The following is a 23,270-nucleotide window of genomic DNA, read 5'->3' as shown; positions in this document are numbered from 1 at the left end:
ACTGTTGAATACTGCCTTCAGGTGTTATCGGAAATTTTGTTCGTGATTACGAGCTCGTCGCATTGATGTGCTTTGTTGTCGGAAAGAACATGAATCATGGAGGACACCTTTATTCTTTATTTTTTGGAAAATCGTATTAAATCCAAAATGATATGTATGGAGCTAGAATTGTGTCTTTATTACATGCGATAAAATAAATGATCTGAGAGAAAAAAAAAAGTTTGAGAGAAAAAGTTATCACACTGATAGCAAAAAAGCATTTCATGAGAGAAAAAATTATATTTGAGAGAAAAAGTTTTCATACCAATAGCAAAAAAGAATAATATTTGAGACTAAAAAAAGTTTTGAGAGAAAGTATTTTCTAATAGAACATAAAAAATATAAATGTAAAAAAATTAAATTATTTCTGAGAAAAAAATCTCTCAAAATACTTTGAAAAAACTCTCAAATATATATTTTTTGCTATCAGTGTGAAAACATTTTCTCTAAAAAAAAAAGTGTTTCTCTCAAAACGCTTTTCTTTGCTCTCGATGCAGTTTCTTGCTCTCATGTCAGGATTTTGCTTTTGCTGTGAAAGTTGTGTCATGGGCGGGGCCACGTTCCTATTGGCCAGTCGGGTGAGCATCGTCTGGTCTTGGGAGTCGAACTGAATCATTACACCATTGTTCGGTTCACCGGCATAGATGCCATGCCGCCTCTGCCTTAGTTGAGCATAATACACAATATAATACACATTCATTCATGAATATGAGTGCTATTTTTTAATGTTTAATCTTCAGTGATGCTGAACTTGCTCAGCCAGCTACCCATCGAGTTGTGTGTGTCATCATCTTACCCATACGCGTAGGAGCTTCAAAATCTAAGTTTTGTCCCCCCCACTATTTCCCAATGTAAGATTTTGTTTTGCATTGCCTGCCTATCTCTGCCGATTTCGGAGTCTCCAAATGAATCCATTCTGCAACTTTTAAATACATAATTACATTTTTAAAAACGAAATTATTGGCTTAAGTGCAGGGTCCGAAAGTTGGTCGTTTTGTCGCTATGGTTACACACACACACACACACACACACCGTTGGCGGTGCGCTCAAAGTCATCTGTCAGTTGTGCAGTTACCCAAAATCTCCTGAATGAAGTTAAAACCCATCATGTCACTGGATGAAATAAAATCGACTAGCAAAAATACAGGAGGCCGCCTTACAAACGAGTGTGTGGAGGATATTGTAATTTCACCGTAAGGTTTTTTATTTTTTAAATATGAGACGATCTAGGGCTGAAATGTGTGTTTTTTAAATCAAGTGATCAAAGTGCTCGTTGCCGCTGCGATCAGTGGCGCGATACAGTGTTTTCTCGTGTGGCTCGCGCACACGCCTACATACTGTCTTCACTCGGACGCGCGCAGTCTATGGCTTCAATCCGTTGCGGATCTATTTGTTCTGGTGAAATAACAAAACATAAAACGTGACAAACGTGTCCCTGCTTGAAATACAACCACTGATGAACATAATCAGTTTTGATGAGTGAAAAAAACTATACGAGAAAAAAAAAAAAAACATATATATACAAGTGCGGACTTGAACCCAGAACCTCTGACACGCTTGGCGAAAGTTCTACCACTGGACCATTAAGATATACGTCAGATAAGGCCCTTTCACACTGGACGCGATTTTGACGCACGAATCATTCGCGCGATGGTTTTATTTTTCGATCAGCTGTTTGTGTAATGAGTGCTTCCACACCGAACGCGAATGCGCAGCGGCGAAAAAACGACTTTTATTTTATTCGCTTCGATGTCGATTTTTTTTTACTTTTGCGGCGACAGAATAGGCTTCAGCCAATCACATACTACAAGGACAACGATTTGAAAGACAATGTGTGGCGTAGCATTGCCAACCAACTCGGTTATCTTGACTGTGAGTTTGTTGTGTGATAGTTTTAGTCATATAGTCCTGTGCTGTGTAGGCTAGCAGGCCAAACTACATTTGGGATAGAAAGCACTATTATCGTCAAAGATAGAGACAGAGACCGTGTTTACTTTGAACACGTAACAAAATGTAGTGAGACTATTTAGGGCTGCTTTTAGTATACTATACATTCTTTGTGTGATATCTACAGTTTCTAGTCAAATGATTTTTAACTTACTTACTTCGTGTGTTACATGTAATGTCACATGAAAATGCTCGCACTGACAACATATAGTAGGCTACATCTCATTAAACGACAACTTAAACCCCATGTAGCCTACTATTTAAATCGATTGCTGGACATTGTAATGTTATTGTACATATATCTGATATTGATATTGCCCCTCTGTATATTCACCAGGCCCACCTATTAATGACGTTCTGTATCCGCCAAAGGAAACGTGGAAGTTAAAATACTGAAATAAATACTGATAACATATTTTGAGCATTTTATATATATATATATATTCCCTCCTACGCCCCTGATTACCCAAACATTGGAGTGTCCGTGCTCAACTAAAGGCCAATTTATACTTCTGCGTCGAGTGTACGCCGTAGTGTACGTCGTAGGGGGGTACGCACGTAGGCGACGCCGTCGTGAGCATTTATACTTCTGCGAATGTCTGTGTTGCTCTGCAGTTACACCGCCGAAACGCTAGTTGGCGCGGGTGGGTTTTAATGTTCCAGTTCCACTGTGTTTACATTCCTCGCGGCTGTTTTGAGTTTAGGTTTCTACGAGCAATGGCGACTGAAGGAGTCATACAGATGGCTGTATTTCCGCACTTCTTCAAGCAATCTCTCGGTCACTTGGTCTGTTTCCATGGCTCTTCACTGATCTTCGGAATTTAAAAATGGCGGGCGGGCGGTGCAGAGTGCAGAAGATCATTCCGGAAATGCGTAGGAGGAAACGCGATGCTACCCAGCCGACCAATCACATATCTTGCGGTCCGCGTCGCCGCGACGCGTAGTTACATTTTGAGGAGGTGCGCGTCAGGGTACGGCGAAGGGTACGACGTATATGGTACACGTCAATGCGTATGCTACGCCGTACCTTCTACGCGAACCCGACGCAGAAGTATAAATTGGCCTTTAAGAGGCGGCATCTATGCCGGTGAACCGAACAATGGTGTAATGATTCAGTTCGACTCCCAAGACCAGACGATGCTCACCCGACTGTCCAATAGGAACGTGGCCCCGCCCATGACACAATTTTCACAGCAAAAGCAAAATCCTGACATGAGAGCAAGAAACTGCATCGAGAGCAAAGAAAAGCGTTTTGAGAGAAACACTTTTTTTTTTAGAGAAAATGTTTTCACACTGATAGCAAAAAATATATATTTGAGAGTTTTTTCAAAGTATTTTGAGAGAGATTTTTTTTTTTTACATTTATATTGTTTATGTTCTATTAGAAAATACTTTCTCTCAAAACTTTTTTTAGTCTCAAATATTATTATTTTTTGCTATTGGTATGAAAACTTTTTCTCTCAAATATAATTTTTTCTCTCATGAAATGCTTTTTTGCTTTCAGTGTGATAACTTTTTCTCTCAAACTTTTTTTTTTCTCTCAGATCATTTATTTTATCGCATGTAATAAAGACACAATTCTAGCTCCATAGATATGTAGCGTCCTGTTCTTTGACATCGACAAACTAATAAAGAATAGCAGCAGCTAGCTGCTATGTTTGTCGTTCTCCCCAACGCCATGTTTAAAGTTTATGGCCCGTCCAACTCGGTAACTTGTATCAAAATGATCAAGTTCCCAGTGGTAAATACGACTTGAGAGGGCACAGTTCATGTCCAAGTTTTAACAACTTGGGCCTAAATTTACGATAGCACGTGAAGGCAGCAAACAAGACTGATTCAGTACATATTTCGACAGAAATACCAGATTTCCTCAGAAAACATGTTCGATTCATACTGAATGTTATGCCAATGAATTTCGCAGTGTTTAAACTTAAGAAGCGTTAAAGTACGTTACTGGTATCGGCTAATTCATGGTGTTTAATCCTTAAAGGTGCTGTATGAAACTTTTTGACTGTACTAAAGAACGAAAATACCATGTTTGCAGATGTTTAGGAAACCTTCTAAGTTCACTGCTACAGTCAGTTATTCTACTTTGAAATAATGCGTTCCATAACTTCCATGTCGGAACGTCTGGTTTTGTTTTGGTCTGTGTGATCCCGCCCGCTGCCAATTCACCCAATGGTATTTCTACACACCAACTGGCGGAAAACACAGCCTATTGTTACAAGTCAGCAGACAAACTAGGTCAGAGATCGCAGATTCTACCCGATCTAAAAAGCCTCAGCATCCAGCTAGAAAGCTCTATGTCTACAGGCATATTAAAACGCGGCTGAATCAACTTACAGTGCAAGTTCTCGTTGCTATTCTAACGTTATTTTAATGTTACTTTAACATTATTCTAACTTTATTTTAATGTTCCCCTAATGTTATTTTAGGGTTGCTGTAACGTTATTTTGATGGTGCTATAACGTTATTTTAACATTCTCCTAATGTTACTTTAATGTTCCCCTAACGCTATTTTAACGTTAACATTATTCTAATGTTCCCCTAACGGTCAAATAATGTCCCCCTAACAATATTGTAACGTTACTTTAACGTTCCCCTAACGTTATTCTAACTTAATTTTTATATTCCCCTAACTTTAAAATAATGTTCCCCTAACGTTTAGAATACATAATACAGTTTGCAATGCCATGTCAATTGGTCCTAACCCAATCTTTTAATATCCATTTTTTATATTGTTTTTTATCTATCCAATTAAATATTTTCTTTTTACTAACCATATATTTAATGTCTTATGTATCCTGCCTCCCTTATATATTTATAATGAGGCTATGAGGAAGAAGTTTTCGTAGTTTCATCCCAGTAAGGCCCAGCTGAAACAGTCAAAAAAGGCAAAAGAGAGACAACAGTAAGTTTAGAAAACACTTGATGTAACTTTTTAAATGGGTATGCTGTTATTCATTTGTAGTGAGTGTTTTCGGTGGTTACATTACTGTTATTTTGCAGTTGCAGGAGACGAGGTCAACCGAGACAAACACAGAAAGAGCATTGTGAAGGACAGAAATGGTGGAGATCAATGTAGGAAGATGTTGTTAATGTGGATGCATGCAGGAGCTACAGTGAAGAATGGAATCTGCAGGGATTGTACAGGGATGTACGAACATGAATACCGCTGTAAGCCATGCCACACTGTAGGATCTCAGTTGTCATTCATGTCAGACTGTACAACAGTCAAGACGCGTTAAAAATGGACTCGTCCGAAGTTTTACATCATCAATCCGTGACAAGTTCGGTGACTGCGATTTGCATTACATGTGGGATCGTCGTAGGAGAAGCCACAAACCAGGACTGTGCGTCAAATCTTCTGACACTGGCAGAATTTCGTAGGTAAAATTTGATCACAACGATAATTAATCGGCTGTCGGCGAACATGTCAAACTAGTGATCAAAGACTTCAGATTTTGTCCTAGGATCAGAGGAACCTATTAGGATTCTAAACATTTGTCTCAAAAAGCAAAATTGTACAGTGTGAACCCAGCTTTAAGGGGATTTCTTGCCATGGCAACCAATGGCTGTTGCATGGAAGAATACCTCAATAATATACATCCAAATTACTTAGTATCATTTTGGCACGGACCCGTGGTATTTCCCATATCTGGTCAGTAATACTCCCAAATTTGTTCAAAATTCTGCGGTGGTTATACTGGTCCATATACACCTCTTTTCATGCAGTGTTTTTTAGTCAACAGTCTGACAAGTTAAGTGTCAGTGGAAAATAAAACAACAAAACGAACCACACAGAAAGACTTTTCCAAATTTTTATGTTTTTTATTGATGATCACCAGGATGGTTCCCTTTACAGCAAATCAGCAGAAATCTACTTTTGCATTGAGATTTTAAAGACAAAATGTTGAATATTGCACTAAAGAAGAAGAGAACTAAGATTCATATAGCGCCAAAGAACGAGGAAATATCACAGCATCTTCTCGACAACATCTTAGGGTAAACAGAAGCCAAGCCCATTAATATATGCATATTTCAGTACCATAAAGACAATTAGCTTCAAATATATCTTCTTAAAATAGTTTTGTTTTAATTCTGATCATTAAACGATTACATTCAGGAGTATAACTAATAAGGTCACATGCAAAGATGGATACGTACGCATGACATATGGCCAAATGAATCCATCACATGATGATGTGGAATGAAATTGAACTAATAGAGATTTGTAGAGGTACTTTAACTTTGCAGTCTTTTTTTACCTTTAGGAAATTAGAATTACAATAACCATAGAACTTCCTGAAAAGAAAGCGTTTCACATAAATGACCACGTCAGCTATATTGATTTATATGTACAGGTTCTGCCATTTGTTTTGATTTCTGGTTTGGCTTTTTAAGTCATTGTAAAGGAGGAAACCTTACATCTGTAGTATATTCAGTTTTCAGTGTGTAGTTGGTAGCCCTCTGCAAACCAAAGTTGTTGAATCTTATTTTTAAGAGAGTTCTGTATTTTTACAAAAATCAGCAACAGCTGAACATGTAATATTTTGTCATGAGTCATTCATGATTATAACCACGATTCTTTCGGTGACCCATTTTCTGAGGTTCACTGTTCCATGTGCATATTTTGCTAGTTCTTTGTTTTGTTCAAGCAGCATCCAGCAAAGCAACTTTTACATTCAAAAATATTATTTAAAGTTAGTGCATTCATCTCTAACACAAAACTATTTTTGTGTTAAGAAATCACAGCTAATCAACAAGACCATATAGTACTTGTTACTAAGGCCAGTTATTTGAAATAAAACATTTTCAAATATGAAAATATATCCAGACCATAGGACGTACAGTACAGTACATATTCAGCCTATCTTAACATAATCCTTCTAGCAAAAGAAAAAAAAAAGAAGATTTTGGTCTCAGTGTGGGTTTCATTTGTGTACAGTGGTGAGATTGGGTTTTAGACTGTATATATTAAACCAATAAACTAGTTTAATCTTCAAGGCTGTCTTTTAGAGGCCCTAGGGGTAAGTTCTTTGACCACCACTGGTAACCTGTGCGTTCTGTTAGTAAAAGTACACAAAGACCCTGTCACTTTGACCATCTTAAAGACAATTTCTCTGAGTGAACTTAATCTATATTCAAATAACACTGCAATGCTAAATACTGACTTTTACATTTAAAAAAAAAATCTAGACAGACGAAAAACAGATCCACTCATTGTAAATATACTGGATTAAGGTAAGGGATGCAGTGTTTCAGAGCTTGTTTTGGAAAATGATAGATGATGGCACTGCTGCCTCGAAAGCAAGGCTACTTTCAAGGACAAAACAATTGTGCATTTACCAATGAGGCCTTGATGTTTTGCTATTAAAGAAACGGCTCATAATTGAAGATGTAGGGCAGCTTTCTCAAATCAAGTCTATTTCAGTTCCAAATGCATTAGCCAATGACAGACTGCTAATGCATTCTTCCTGCATTCTTTGTAAGGTGTAACTTCAGGTTAGGTTGAATTAATATTTTACCATCATTAAAAGAGATAAGCTCCATAAAAACGCCAATTAATTTATTAATACTAGCTCTGTTTTCAATAACTGACCTTCATACAGTTTAATATAGTCTATCCGCTTTTCCACTGTCAGGTCAAACCGTTCTCGTTGCTTAACCGTTCCATTCCGTGCCGATCCGGCCCAGCCGGTACGGATATGGTTTCATTTTCCACTGCGGGGCTGATAACGGAGCTCTTGGGAATGTAATATAAATGCGTTAGTCCTTGCCTTGGTATGGTATGAGAGTTAAATAGCGACTGCGTTATGGAGGATGATCAGATTTTAATTTTTTTATTAACTTGCGTTAACCTTGCTCAAATAGCGTGACCAATCCTGAGTGGCCACATCATTACACGCACGTAGCACCAACCTTGCTGAGAATTTCACGCCAAGAACGGTTTGTAATCATGCTGTGCTGAACCAAGCTCAAGTGGAAATATAATTGGAACTGTTCCCTACCGTTCTTAGAACCGTTCGGCCCAACGGTGGAAATAACTAATAATAGCTACAGTAGTTCCTGTCCACTTCGTCCGACAAAATTAGCTTTTTCAAATAAATTAATATTACTTAATTATTTACATGATTCCTATCTACCAAACTTACTTCATTTTAGAAAAGTGCAATCGTACTTGGTGCAACAATGTTATCATTATAAACACCTGCTTCTTTTATAATACTCTACCTGTCATTAAATCAAAACTGCAATAACTATATTAGCGTTAACTTGAAGTAAGGCTATAAAGAATTTCTAATTCCAGATAATACAATACAAAGGAGTATTGTTTTATATATATATATATATATATATATATATATATATATATATATATATATATATATATAAACCAAACGTCTGTGTAATGACTCAGCATTTTCTTTGTCAAACAACACGCAAAAGGCACACAAGGGTTACCCTCACTGTCAGCTCTCACAACAACCATGAAATCTATTTAATTCTATTTATTAGTCTCTCTATAACAAATGTCTCTATTGCTACATTTTGATATATAGTGTCATTTCCACAGCTAGTTTCCTTTTAAACCAGTTAAACCTAAAGTGCTTGTGGGTCAGGGAATCTCAGCTTGGGGGAAGAAAAAAAATCTGGTCAAGTACTGTATATCAGCCTAACACAAACAAAACATTCAGCAAGTTACAAGTCTGGATCCTCCACATTAAAATATAAAACAGATTAAGTTGATCCTAAAGTGGCCACATTTAAATTTCAATCATACTTTGATGATTTTATATAAAATTATCATAACAAAATCACTCAAGCAACAGACCATCATGTAATTGACAATAAAATACAATTTCCATCGGACTCTAATGGTGGTCTACTCAAATAATGGACAGATGGGATGCGAGATGCTAGTCAGTTTTTGAAGAGAAAGGTGGACCCCAACAGAACCCCTGAACGGATCCCTAGATTAATATACCTACAAAGTTTAGTCTGAAGAGTATCATGCTTTAGGAAGGTAACCACAATGCCAAATAAAAACAACTGTTATTCTTTCTATAACCTTCTATAACCAGTCATATTTTCATATCAGAGCCTATTCAACCAAGATCTGTCATATCAGTGAATTGGTAGTTTGTAAAGATGCCATCTACTTTGCCTTGCTCTTAAAAGCATGTATAAGCATGTGCAGTCTTCACTACTATCACATTATTGAGATAAAACTATTTTGGATTGCATGTTTGAATAAAGAATGATCCATCTCTTGTCAACTAAAGGACATAAATCTTGGATTATGGTTGATTTTATTTTATTTTTTAATCACCATTTGAAAGAACTGAGATTTGGCACAAAACCTCTTTGGATTAGCAATTTAGAGTACCGTTATTTCTTTCTTCACTCTATATGCTGGTATGTGATCTCATGGAGAGACTGTGTCTAGCCTCATTGTAATAGTAGCTCACAAGACGAAACTGTTTTGAGTCTGTTCTTGAAGTTATTTGCTCTAAGGCCATGTGACCTTATGTTTAGAGTATTTTTTTTTCCCAGGCAACTGTGTCTATATGTAGCTAAGATTGATGATAAATGATGCAGAACATGAATTAGATGGTGCATTAACCAACTTACAGCGGGCATTTTTTGTGCTTCGAAATTCGAATTCTAGGCAGGACAAAATCTTGGTCTCTTTAAGTTATGTTAAAGAATATAAGTAAACTCAATTTGCAATGCAACTTCAGCCTACGTTGAACATTATATTACTATTTCATAGCAGCTAGCTAGTGAACATTCAGTTTTCTGCCAAAGCCTCGCAGAAGCAATCAAAAATGTACAATAGATTCAGGACCAAAGCTTACATTAAAGTCCTTTGACAGCACTAGGATTTTGTTGCATTTTGAGGATTAGAATATCAACTATAAATATTAGCGGACGGAAGGCTGTGGGTGGAGGAACTCATCTAAACCTAAAAGATTAGAAATGAATGAAGAATGAATGGCAAGCTTTAAAAAGAAAAACAATTCAAAATTCTATTTTGCAGGCAGGGAAAGATTCATCTTGCATGACCACTGTGCTGCTGCTGGCCAAGACCATTATATTCAGGTCCTGCTGTTTCTCATGGGTCTGCTGATACCAGTCCCGAGTTACCTCTGTGTCATGTGTAGGGATTAAAGTGACCTGAATGAGAAGAAGATTGTCATTGTCAGTAACTATAAAAGATGGTGGTTCTGCTTGCAAGTAAGACCTTATTTCAAACATTTTGAGCGACCTCCTCTTCTAAAATATAAATACATGCAATGTAATTTCATGCATAAAATCCCATTTTTACTGTGAGACAAACAAAACTTGTTCAATAATTGGCTTTTATCTTGTCATTGTGCTAAAGCTAAAACTTTTTTTTTCTTCACAAAACTAAATAGATTTTTTTCCTACTAGTTTTATTTTTAAAACTAGTACAGTAAATAGGATATTGAAAATAAAAAATATAAATATAGAAATAAAAATATAGGATAAAATAAAATATAAAAATATTATATTCTAAAAAACAGTTTAGAAAACAGTAATAGAAAATAGTAATGTAAATTTTTCAAACAAATCCTTACATTAAACATATTTAATTAATATTTTGAGTGAAATTTAACTTTGACAGCCCCAAAAAAAATTAGTTAAAAAAAAATATTTTTTAATAAAATTTTTTGCGTACTCCCTAACACTCTTCGTGTCCCCAGATACCAGTTTAAAAACTGCTGTTTTGGAGTATTACTACAACAGACGCACCAACTTTGTTCCATGACTTTTAGTTTTTAGTGTAAAGTCAAATGGTACCTGGAGATTAGTGCCCCATTGCGCTTTCCCTTCTAGGAGTGCATCTAGAACTGCACGACTGGGTTCACCACTGCCTGGATCATTTCCACTGACGACGTAGTATGCTGCTCGCACTCGCTTGAAGAACTCTTGATCAACATTTTTAGCACTGCAGTGGTTGGGAATGTAAGCTAGGTCGACATAGATGGATGGTCCAGGTGGAGTCCCAGTGCTGGATTTCAGGTTGGAGCCTAAACATTTTTAACATTGGTTATTTGATAATTGTCTGGCTTATACCGATATTTATTTTTATGTTATGTTCGATAAACAATAAATGGACATTATAAAAAAATAGCTGTACTAGTTTGTCTAAATAAATTAAAAACAATGCATTAAAAACTTAAAGTGAATTTAGGCATCACAACATTACAGTCTGAAAAACATAAATTTTGAGATTTGCACTTAACAGTATTATAAAATAGTGTTTTTGAACATTACTTTAAGTGAGTGTTACATGACAGCAAAGTTAATTTAAATGTAAAAATGCCAGCTAAATATTCAATTTCGACAGATAAATGAATAAAATCTAATGTATCATGCATCCTGATAGTTGTACCTGCATTACTCTTAACACCATTGACCAATCCTCTTCCTGGGTTGTATATGTCTCCCCTGGATCCCTGTGTCTCAGACATTTTGGACAAGCGAAAAGTCTTCTCTGAATCTTTTCTTTTAAGAGCATGAGGTGAGGAGTCTTTGGATGTCTGCTTCACAGGGGTAGTAGATCTCCTGCCTTTTGCATCTCCTTTACGTGACGGCGATGCAGATTTTCCCAGTGTCTTCCTCAAGCCTCTAGTTTTAAGGTCTTTCTTCACTGGCCGTTCTGTGTGGGTCTGGCCATTAAGAAGGGCCTCTGGGTCCACCATGCACACATCAGGGTGTGGTGGGTGAGGAAGAGGGTCTTTCACTGGCATGGGAGGGGGATCATGACTCCTCGGGGAGGAGGAATGATGGCTTCCTCCACTGCTGCCAGCTGCAGACATTTTGTCTACTGGTAGATGTTCTGCATCTTCATCAGAGTCAAGGTTTCCTTCTGCTGTAATTGATGGACATTCTTCAGTCTCTGGAGGAACATCTGAGTCAGACTGAGATGGGAGTGACTCGCTCAAAGATGTAGGAGGAGTTTCCTCCCCTGCTAGCATAATGCCGTGCCCTGTCGCTGTACTGCTCGGGATGCTGTGCGATCCCTCCTTGCTTTCCTCATGGCGACTGTGGGGATGACTATGCTGCTGCTTGTGGGATCTCCTTTTGACAGAGTGCTGCTCACGCTCATCATCTCTTGAATGATCACTTCTGGCATCTTCCTCTTCCTCCTCACTTGATAACCCATGTGGGCTTGGATTAATAAAGGACGGCGAGATATCTCCTGTACGGTGTTTGAAAAGCGAAGGTGAATGGGAGGATGTGGCCTCCATACTGAGATCAGAGGGTCGAGTGAATCCTTCATCTGACTTCTTGGAGACCTCAGGGTAACAAGCCTGTGCTCCTGATGGTGGAGTTGGTGGATGTTCTTTTGAATCATACTTCACTTTATCCTCTTCAGCCCCCTCTTCCTCCTCTACACCTTCATAAACATCTTCCACATAGCCAGGCGGAGCCTTTAGACATACAACATCTTCATGCTGCATTGTGGACGCAAGGGTTTTTTCCTTACATTCCTTTTCTACAAACATTTCAGTTTGTTCTACCTCTTTCTTTACTTTTGACTCTTCAGGTTTCCCTTCACTTTCGCTCTTTTGCTCTGACTTCTTGCCACAATCTAGGATCTCTCCCATCTTTTCTGACCTCACTTCAACCTCCTTTTCAGAATGTATCAGTTCTTCCCCCATTGCTTTATGTTTTACTTCTTCTTTCTCATCTGTCTTACTCTTCTCTTCATATTCCATCTTGCTCACTTTTGCTTCTTCAATTTTAACCATTTCCTGTACTTTCTCAGCCAAGTCTTTAATTTCCTCAGACTTCTCTGCCCCTTCTTGCTTCATATATTGTTCACTTAATGTGCTAGTACTGAGAGTCCCACAAGCTGTGACTGGCACCTTCTGAGAACTTGTAATCTCTGTTGGTCCATCTGTGCTGTGCAGATCAAATGAATGTAATGTTGTGGTTGAGAGTTTTACATTAGTATGTTGCTCTGGTATAGACGCTGTGCTTAATTTTTCAGAAGTTGAAGATCTTTCACACTCAATTCTGCATGGCAAGGTTCCTTCCTCAAAATTGCTTTTGTTATCCTCAGGCTCATCATCAGAGGATTTTTCTTGTGAGTGTTTGTCTGCCGAGTCAGCCTTTGCCAAAGGTACAATGTCGAACTTGAGGGATGTGGAAGATGCCAGCTCAGTTGGGTGAGTTGTATGCTCAGAAGTTGCTGATTCTGGCAGTTTTGAAGAATGTGTTTCTGCTACATGTTTAGGATCAGAGACTAGATCCCTGTCAGATTTAATGCTCGACATATCCTCCTCTGACTTTTCCTCTGCTGATGATGTTTGATCCTGAAGAAACGATTTGGATTCCTCCAGGGGACTTAGAGGAGAAAACCTGGCAAGACTGGATATTGACTCAGCTGTTGTTGTAGCAGGTGTCATTCGATCTGAGACTTCCATATATTCATCTTTTTTTAAACAAGGCAAATCCATAACGGGTGACTCTTCCTCTTTCAGGGATGAGTACTCAAATGATATACTGTCTCCATCTGACCTTAGTTGGACACTAGGAATAGTAATCTGTGGTTCTAGCCCTTCTCCAAGGTGTTGACCAGTTGAATATGAGGCAGAGGTTGAAGAAGAGTAACTAAATGATGAAGATGATGAGTAAGTTGTATCAGACATGGCTGCTTGAGCAACAGCTAGGGATTCAGACACTTCATACTTTTTATCAGAAGTTTTCCGTGGTTCATGTTTGTCATCGCTGTATTTGGGTATGTCAGATAGGACTGAACTAGTATCTTCTTTCTTGGACTGTTCATGCTCCTTGCTGATAACATCATGATGCTCTCCATGTACTGATGATGGCTTTGCTGTGGGGGACATTTTTTCTGTGTATGAGTCACCAACCATGTCTGTCTGTAGAACTTTTGCAGTTGCTCCAAAAGCTAAGGAACCAGTAGTGTCTTCTTGTTTTGTTTCGAGTGGTTTAGATGTAGTCGTGGTATCAAATGCTGCTTTAGACTCTTTCTCAGACATCTCTCTGGCACCCTTTTCAACATCCAAGTCACTTGCATTTTCCTCGTCCTCTTCCTCTTCCTCATCCTCATAGTCATCCTCTTCTTCAGCAAATATTTTTTGGCTTCTGACCATGCATTCCTCTGTCTCTGCACTCACAATCAATGTCTTGCTGGAAAGAGAATCTGTTTTGCCAGTGCACCCAACTGCAAGAACATTGTCATCAACTTTCATAGACTGCCCTGAAGAACCAGGAGTGGCGGTGCTGGGATCTTCAGCCGATAACCTGGCAGGAAGCATGTCCTTTTCAGGTGGTGAGTACCGACCAGAAGAAAATGCGTCACCTTTGCTTTCAGCTGAATCCAGTTTGTTTTTATCTTTGTTACCATGACTTGATATTGGACTCTCCATTTTGTTCTCATCGTAGGCAGATGTTGATGAAGTTGTTTGACTCTGAAGACTTTGATCTTCTGATGATGTGAGAGAGCCTTGTGGAGGGGAAGCTTCAGTCACGTGGGTTTTGTCCAAGTCCTCTGATTGAGACGTTGCCAATATTTCATCTGTTTTATGGTCTTTCTCTTGCATATCAGGTTTTGAAAGGCAGGAAGCAGATGTACATGGTTCTTTATCCGACAATTTAACATGACTCTCATCATCTTTTCCTTGAGGAGGAAAATGTGTGACCTCTTTCTCCTTCTCCTTTTCTTCTCTCTCCAATTTCTCTGATTTGTCTTGCAAATCACTAGAGGCAAATGAGCTTGAACCTGCTACCGAAATGGCTTTGCTGTCATATTTCAAACTATTGTCAACAAAAAGATCTGGTCTCTCTGGTCTCTCTTCTGTAACCAATTCTTCCTCTTGGTATTGCTCCTTATTGTCTTGCTCTGAGTAGGCACTGTGGCTGCTGTGAATACTTGAAGTCTGGTAATCAACCTTGCTAAAAGACACTGGCTCATCATCCCTTTGTTCCTCTTCTGAACAAGTAGCTCCAAGCAACGAGGCCTGACTTTTTCTATTGCCATCTAAATCTCTATCCAGACTAGGGTACTGGTCCTCTTCCTCTCTTTCTCGCTCAGTGTCTTTTGAAATGGGCTTTTCATAAGGCTCATATTTAGAAGCTTCATAGCTTTCTTTTTCCACTTCATACATCATCTTGTCATCAGATTTTATTCTCTCACTATCAGCCTTTTCAGCACATTTCTCATCAGCACTGTCCGTCTTTTGAAAATCAGAATGTGACTCTAACCCTGGAGAGGCAGCTTCTCGTTCTCCTTCCCTTTCCCTCTCATCCTCCTTCTGAAGTTTTGTGGCTTCCTTTTCAGAGATCAATGTTTGATGTTGACTATCCTCAACACTGCCTTGATTGTCAAAGCTAGGCAGTGTGATACTCATTGGTTTGCTCTCAGTAAGAGTCTCTGTGACCGTTTTTTTACTTGTTTCTGCAGTAGGTGAAAGTGATGTTGTATCAACCTTGCACTCCTCTGGTTTAGTTGATGTGCCACTTGAATCTCTGGTCTCTTTCTCTTCTAAATGGGCCACAATTTCCTCTTTTGTCATACTTGTCTCAGGTGGTTGTGCAGAACTGCTTGCCTTTGGTTCCTCTAAATTCCATGGTTCTACTGATAATGGTCTTGAACCAGCACCTCCCATACAAACAGCATCTCCTTCATCCTCCTCTGTACTTTCATCTTCATCTGAAAATTTGGTTGGAAATGTAGTTTCAAAGGTTGACTTGATGTCTTTTGTTTTGTCTACAGTTGAGGTTTCTTCAATGCATTTTTCTTTATAATCTAAGTTTAATTTGAATCCAATGTCTGATGAAAGAAATGTATGTGTTTCATGTAATGATGCGTCTTGTTTGATATCTTCTTTAGGTTCATCTTTCAATTCCAATTTCTCTTTACAGGTCAGATCTGAGGTCTCAAACATTTGTTCTGAAGATTTATCCAGAGATTTCTGTTTGGCTCCCAAGTCAATTTTTGTGTCTAATTCATTGGACACCAATTTTGACACATCTTCTTTCATGAATTGCTCCTCAGACTCTTTGCTAACCTTTGAATCAATTGTTTTATCTTCTACAATGGGAAGGTCTACAGTACCGTGTTCTGATTTTGAAACCACAGATTTAGATTCTGATGTAATCTGTTCTGTCTTTTCTTCTACCACAGATATGGCCTTAAGTTTTTGTTTTGTGTCTGATGGTGCATCTGTCGCCATACTTGTTTGAGATACTTCAGTTACGGTATCTTCTGTGTGTTTTTCTTCATACTGTTGGTCCTTCTTAGCACCCATATCGGTACTATCAGATAGTGATTGATCCGTAGATATCTGAAGCTGAGTATGCTCCACATACTTATCTTTAGATTCATATAGTTTTGAGGATATGTCTTCAAACTCAACTTGTTGTTCAGATTTGACAAATATGCCTTTGCTTATTTCATCCTCTTTATCTTGCAAAACTTCTTTCTCTGATTCTCTTATTGACTGGGAGTCGCTCTTCACTACAGATTCAAAATCAGATTTAGAGATGGTAAGCTTATCTGCTTTTTCATAAGTCTGACATTCTGTAGGTTCTTCATCCATTTTGAGAGTTAGCTTCACAATCTCTTTGTTTTTGCAATCCTGTTCATCTTTAGCTGACAAATCTAATTTCTCAGATTCAGACAGCAAGACTTGACCTTGGATCAATGCTGGTTCATCTTTAGATTCTTGGTCTAATATTAGTGAGGAATCCATTTTGTCTGAAATGGATATTTGTGTTTTGGATTTAGTGTCTTCTACAGTTTTTTCCATATCTTGGCTAGTTTGGTGCACATCATCTGTGTCCTGTGAAATGATGGTATGTGAAATTTGAGGCTCTTTTTTGGATGATACATCTGCTTTTTCTAAATGTTGTGTGGTTTGAGTTTCTTTCAATAGTTTTTCCTTCAAGTCTTCATCTTGTTTACTAGTAATTTCAGTCTCACTTTGAGTTGCCACTAATATATGAGGTTCCATCTCTTGCACAGACTTTCCTTTAGATTTTTGTTCATCTTTAGCAGACACTTCTGCATGCATCTCTATAGATTGAAAATCTGGCTTTGAGAGGGAAATTTGCTCTTGTTTCACAGATTTTACTTCCTCTTGATTTTTATCCTTAGATTCTTCATGTTCTTTGGCAGCTGAAATCTTTTTCTCATATGTCAGCCCAGCCTCACTTTTACTTTCCACCTTTTCTTCATCTTTTAAGGCAACATCAGTTTTTTCACTTAACTGTTGTATTTGAGATGTGAGGCCATCTGTGTCTTCCTTAAACAGGGCTATACAGATGAATGAGTCAGTTTCCTCTGAAGCCACATGTTCAGGTATAATATCAAGTGACTCTGATTTCTGCTCAGAGGTCTTTTCAGGTTTAGTTGTCATATCTGTCTCTACAGTGTCCTGTGTCTCTATATGAGATGTTGATGTTTCTGCTTTGATGTCTGGGCTTTCTAAAAACTGACCAGATGCTTCAGTCAGATCTTTCTCTTTGGATTCTTTTACCAAGTTAGAAGAAATTTGGTCTTTCTCTGATTGAATTTCTTGTTTCTCCTGTTTCTCTATCTCTGACCTTTCCAGAACTGCTGGAGAACTCTTATCTTGAAACTCTTCTTCATTCGCATTTTTCTTATCATAATCCTCTTTAGGCGGCAATGCTGCCTTTTCAGGTAAGGCAACATCTGTTTTTTCACTTAACTGTTGTATTTGAGATGTGAGGCCATCTGTGTCTTCCTTAAACAGGGCTATACAGATGAATGAATCAGTTTCCTCTGAAGCCACATGTTCAGGTGTAATATCAAGTGACTCTGATTTCTGCTCAGAGGTCTTTTCCGGTTTAGTTGTCATATCTGTCTCTACAGTGTCCTGTGTCTCTGTATGAGATGTTGATGTTTCTGCTTTGATGTCTGGGCTTTCTAAAAACTGACCAGATGCATCAGTCAGATCTTTCTCTTTGGATTCTTTGACCAAGTTAGAAGAAATTTGGTCTTTCTCTGATTGAGTTTCTTGTTTCTCCTGTTTCTCTATCTCCGACCTTTCCAGAACTGCTGGAGAACTCTTATCTTGAAACTCTTCTTCATTCGCATTTTTCTTATCAAAATCCTCTTTAGGTGGCAATGCTGCCTTTTCAGGTTCTGATATTACATCACCTTTATCTGCCTCTGCATACTTTAATAATTGGTCTTTCTCCTTATGCTTTTCTTCAGCATCATCTCTCTCACCATCCTTTTCTTTCTCCTTCTCTCTTTTCTCTTCTTTGTCTGTGGATGATTTTAAATCAGAAGTTTCTTCAACGTCATGGTCATCACATAACTTGCTATCTTCATCCTCAAGAATTACAGCCTTACTGCTCTCTTTTAAGTCCTCTTGAACTTCACCCTTCTTTTCAACACTTGGATCAGGCATTACCTTTGTATCACTAATTTCTTTTGATGGTAGAATTGATATACTTTCTTTTTTAGCTAAGAAGTCCTCAACAAGTGGAGATGGTGCAGAGGTTGCTTCCTGGATTATCTTTTTTTCTTCCTCCTCTACTTGTGGTATTTCCTTCTCATCTAAAATGTCAGATTTTTGTTTCCCACTCTCCTTTTCAAATTTAATTTCAGTGGGGCTAAGTGGCACTCCTTGTTCTTGAAGGGTCTCTTTAAGGAGCATTTTATCTTTCCTTTCCACAGGTGACATTCTGAAGGGAGAGTGAGATCCACTAGGTGGTCCAGAATGTGTAGGAGTAGCCATTTTCACAGTGCTGTCATCAGGGCTAATACACCGGTCTTCCACCTCTGGAAAAACACTAGCTTCAGAAACAGGAAGCTTAGAATCACTGTGCAATGGGGAAGAGAGTATTGTTTGTACTTCAAAAGAGGAATCCTCCCTTGGAGGTGACACTGATGCCTTCTCCATCTCAGGAGGAGAGAATCTTTCATCAGATGAAGTATCAGGAACTAAAGGCACAAGACTTTTGGGTTTGTCCATTTCTTTCTCCTTGTGTTCAAGTTTATCAGGTGAGGCATATCCTTCTTGTAACTTTCCAAGTGAAATGTCAACATTTGGTGTTTGATCTTCATATTCATCCTCCTCTTCATCATCGTAATGAGCAGCCAACTCAATTCCCTCGGTTTTACCTTCTAAGGGAAGTGGAGGAGATTCATCAGAGGGAGATGATTTGAAGCACTTGTCCTCCTCTAAGGAGGATGTTGGTGAGATGGTTCCAGCGGAATGTAGGTACTCTTTTTCTTGGGTGGCCTCAGTCTGAGTAACCGGTTGAACGGTGTCCAAGACCAGGGAGCTTTTTCCAGTGTCTTCAGTCTGAGGTGCTGTGACTGATGCCACTGACTGATCTTCCGCAACGGAAGTGGGTAAAGAAGACAGTTTGTCATACTCTGTTATGGATGTTGCTGAAGAAACATGTTCCTCTTCAGCTAATGGAGCTGCGAGTATGCTGGTGTAGATGGAAATAGCTGGCTCCTGTGCACCCATCAATACTTTGCCTGTCCCATTGCCCATTGCAGCTGCTTGTATTTCTCTCATTCCAGGGATGGCATCAAAGGAGCCTGGTTGGTCTGGGACAGAGACATCATAGCTACCAACCTCATATTGAAGGTGTGGTATCCTGTCCTCTGCTTCTTCGTGGATCTCCTCATCTGAGATGGTTTGCTCAGTCTCAGAGTAACCTGGTATGGTTTCATCCTGGATATATGATAAGTTTTCTGCTGCAGCAGCTCCTTGGGCTGTAGAGGTAATGCCAGCTGTGACACCTCCAACATTTGACAAGTATGCATCCTCTTCTTCCTTGATTTTCTCAGCAGAGAGATCTTTTATTTCTTCATCTGCAATGGCATCCAAATCCTCTGCCTCCTCTAACTCAGCTTTTTCAATAACATCCTCTTCTTCAAGCTGCTCCTCTTCGACGTCAATCTTTGTTACCTCTGCTTGTTTTTGCTTCTCCATTTCCTCAACTTCATGTTTTCTGTCCACTCCCTCCAAGTCTTTGGATTCCTTTGCTCCCTCTTCATCCTCTTCATCTCCTATTCCCATGTCTTCCTCCTCCTCCTCCTCCTCTGTCTTCTTAACAGGCTTTATCTCAACCTCCTCCTCATCTTCATCTTCAATTGCAGCACCCTCATCCTCAAATTTCTCTAATTCTAATGTTTGGGGCTCATCCTGTTGTTCTTTTACTTCTGCTGATGGCACTTCTTTGATTTCTGCTGATAGGGCTACTTCTTTCTCTGTAGTTTTCTGTTCCACAATATCGGTTTCTGTAACATGATCTTGTTCTTGTTCCTCAGCAGCATTTGAAGTTTCATCGTCTCTTTCACCTGGTAATCTGGAGACAGTAAGGGCACTTTTAGGGGCTTCAGAGTGATCTGTCGCTTCAGTAGGTCTCATTTTATCAAAGTCTTTTGTTAAATCTTTAAGAGTTGATGGAGAAAATACAGTTTCTCCTGTCCCATTCTCCTGTTTATCATGCTTGATCTTCTCAGCCACTGGTTCTGCCTCAATCTCTGCACACTCTGCCTTGGCAGTTGTAGGTTTGCTCTTTGTTGTTTTGGATTTACCTTGAGTTTTGGCCTTGTGGAGGGTCTTTCTGACCTCTGGTGTGAAAGGTTTCAGGTCAGGTTTAGTAATTTTCCTCAGCTCGGGTTTTGAAGTGTCCTTGGCTTTAAACTTTTTCTCATCTTTTTTCAAACCATCATCTTTTTTAATTTCACGTTTTTCTTTCTTAACTTCCCTCTTTTCTTTGTCTTTCTTTTCATCCATTTTGGACAACCTTTCCTTTGGGTGTTTTTTCAGTGATTTCTCCTTCAATAACTTTTTCTTTTCTGTCACTTCTGTTTTCGGTTTCAATGGTTTGGTGTGCTTCTTTTCTTCTTTTTTCTCAATCTTGTTCTCTTTGACAGAGTCACTCTTCGTTTCGATTATGGATGCATCCTCATGCTCGTCGGTTTCTTTCTTAGGCTTAGTTGGTGCATGAGTCTTGGGAGATGATTTGAGACTTTCTTTGCTGTCAGTTCTTTGCTTTAGCTTTGTTTGTTTTACAGCTGAAGGTGAAACAGCAGAATTTATGTCTTTTTGTGTGGCTACTGGATACCGCAAGAAATCAAGGTGCTTCAACTTTTCAAGCCCTTCAAGGATTTTGTTCTGAGGTGCATTTCCAGGGAATAAAACCCTTACGATTTTCTCTGAGGGGTTGGCAGGAAGCCATACGACGAGAGCAGCAATAGATGTCAAATAAGGTACAGATATTTCTCCCTCTTTTCCATTGGGAAGCACTATCCCTGTCTTGGCCTTACTGTTACCTGCCCACTTCTGCATGAGGAACTGCATTTCCTTACTGTCTTTCACAGGGTTCAGGACAAACATGTCCAACCTGCCCACACCCATCTTGTGAAAAAGTGTAATTGGCTCAATGGTATTACTAACCACTCGAAAAAGAGGCTCAGACTTAATTCCCATCTTGTTGAGGTATTGCAATGTAAGAGAGGCTTCCTCAATACTTCGCTTAACTTTCAAATTCGATTCTGATGTGCGAAGCTTCTCAGGTACATTGAAGAATACGACTCCGATCTCTGGCGATATCAGGTTCTTCATCCAATCACTGTAGGTGGTTGAGCCTTGAGACTGCTCTTCTTCCTGCTCTGCAACCTTCCTTTGAAGGAGTCCATTGATCCCAGGAAGATTATCAGCACCAATATGGGTGAGAAGGATAGAATCAATACGATCTAAATGTCTGACAAGCTTCCAAAAGCATGACCTTCTGTCAGAGCCACCATCAATCAGAATGTTAAAACCATTGACAGCAAAAAGCGCAGAATCCCCCCGTCCACCAGGAAAGATGTAGCAGCAAGGCTTTGAGAGCTTTAAGAATCCTCCAGACGTTGGAGGTTCAAGAAGGTCAAATGGGGACGGTACATCCACAGTCTCAGATATATATTCGGTAAACTCAGTGACCCCCTCCATCTTAGGGAGTATGGGCTCTGGATTCAGCCTATAATTCAGCAACTCCCTAATGCGTTGCTGTTGTCCCAGAGAGTTCCAGCCTGCCTCACCACGACAGGACACAGTCAGTGATCCCCGCTGTCCAGAGCTGGCTTTAACCAGCAAATTACTGACCTACATGAGGAAAACAAGTAAAAAATGAGTGAAGATATATTGTGCTTTATCAATTTGAATACAATTATATTATCTAAACTTACTCCAGGATCAGCAAACACATGTGAGAAAGTTTGATGACTGAGCACTCCGGTTTGGAGAACCAGGTCACCTTGGTCAGAGCTCTGCCCACTCAGGACCAGTAGTTTATGCACAGCTGGGTCAGATATAAGACAATGGATCTAGGACATATTAAGAGACATAGAGGGCATTTAAAACACATTAGTGTATTAGAGTCAGTCTGTTTGTAGCAAGGTTGTGCTTAAACAAGGTTATTAAGTCCAACATCAAACCTATTCATCAATCTTTAAACATACAGCACCTTGTCCAACAGAGATTTTCTTTAAATAACTTACCTCAGAGATAACAGTATCTTCTGATGGGTTTACTAATACAACCGTCTCAAGAACATCACTTTTGTGGTGCAGAGTCCTTTGTCCTGGAAGAAAGAAATATGTTTTTTCTTATTTATATTCAGATATTAAGTTACACATTTCTATTGTGACTAGTCTCGATAGCTGCATTTCCACCACAGGAACTTTCCCCAGGAACTAGGGACATTGGGGTGGTACTCGACAGAAGGGACCAGGGTCTAAATGAAGTTCCTGGAAAAATGTCCCCCACAGAAAGTCACTGCTCGCGAGGTGGTAAAAAAAAAAGGAACTTTCGGGGGTGGGCCTTAGGTGCTGAACATGGTGATTGGTTGAGTTCACACAGCATTTTGATTGGTTGATGCGATGCAGCATTTTATTTCAACCACCATTTTTAAAAGTCTGTTGCGGTGCGTGCAGTAAGAGTTGTTTGCTATTCTAATCAACAATGGAGTTTTAAAAAATATGACCGATGGATCGACAACGAGGTTCAGGCTTTATTAAAGGAGAACTCTGGGCAATTTTTAAGTTAATCTTGATCGTTAGACCTTTGTGAGTACTGTCTATAGAAAAAAAAACGAACCGGATCGGTGCTTGCAACACGGAGCTACCACAGCTAATGTCCAGAGCTCCCACTCAGCTATAACGACAGTTATGGGGGCATAAACATAAAGGGTGTCTTTGTGCCTGTTAACAGACACAAAATGCAATTAAAATGTCTGTC

At 39.1% G+C, this 23,270-nt stretch overlaps 2 protein-coding genes and 1 long non-coding RNA gene across 5 annotated transcripts in view; 1 reads left to right on the top strand and 2 right to left on the bottom strand.

The window, feature by feature from the left end:
• cUnh15orf40 (chromosome Un C15orf40 homolog) overlaps positions 1–23,270 on the bottom strand; it is a 149,961-nt gene that overhangs the window by 84,196 nt on the left and 42,495 nt on the right. The window lies entirely within an intron of this gene.
• On the top strand, positions 4,574–8,363 carry LOC309490867. Its single transcript, XR_014202860.1, has 2 exons — positions 4,574–4,897; positions 4,996–8,363. It is a non-coding gene; the product is annotated as an uncharacterized lncRNA (long non-coding RNA).
• The window catches only part of map1ab (microtubule-associated protein 1Ab), a 40,623-nt gene continuing 23,146 nt past the window's right edge, over positions 5,794–23,270 (bottom strand). For both annotated transcript variants that reach the window (XM_082160149.1, XM_082160150.1), the window contains 5 exons: positions 22,532–22,614; positions 22,220–22,357; positions 11,411–22,136; positions 10,816–11,045; positions 5,794–10,167 (listed from right to left, as the gene is read on the bottom strand). In XM_082160149.1, the coding sequence (XP_082016275.1) occupies positions 10,012–10,167; positions 10,816–11,045; positions 11,411–22,136; positions 22,220–22,357; positions 22,532–22,614 (11,333 nt within the window). In that variant the 3' untranslated portion in view covers positions 5,794–10,011. The remainder of the gene's footprint in view (positions 10,168–10,815; positions 11,046–11,410; positions 22,137–22,219; positions 22,358–22,531; positions 22,615–23,270) is intronic.

The sequence above is a fragment of the Leuciscus leuciscus genome (assembly GCF_965113295.1).
Source record: "Leuciscus leuciscus genome assembly, chromosome: 25".
Taxonomy (NCBI): domain Eukaryota; kingdom Metazoa; phylum Chordata; class Actinopteri; order Cypriniformes; family Leuciscidae; genus Leuciscus; species Leuciscus leuciscus.
Note: the sequence above shows the minus strand (reverse complement) of the source record. Positions and strands in the feature narration are given on the sequence as shown.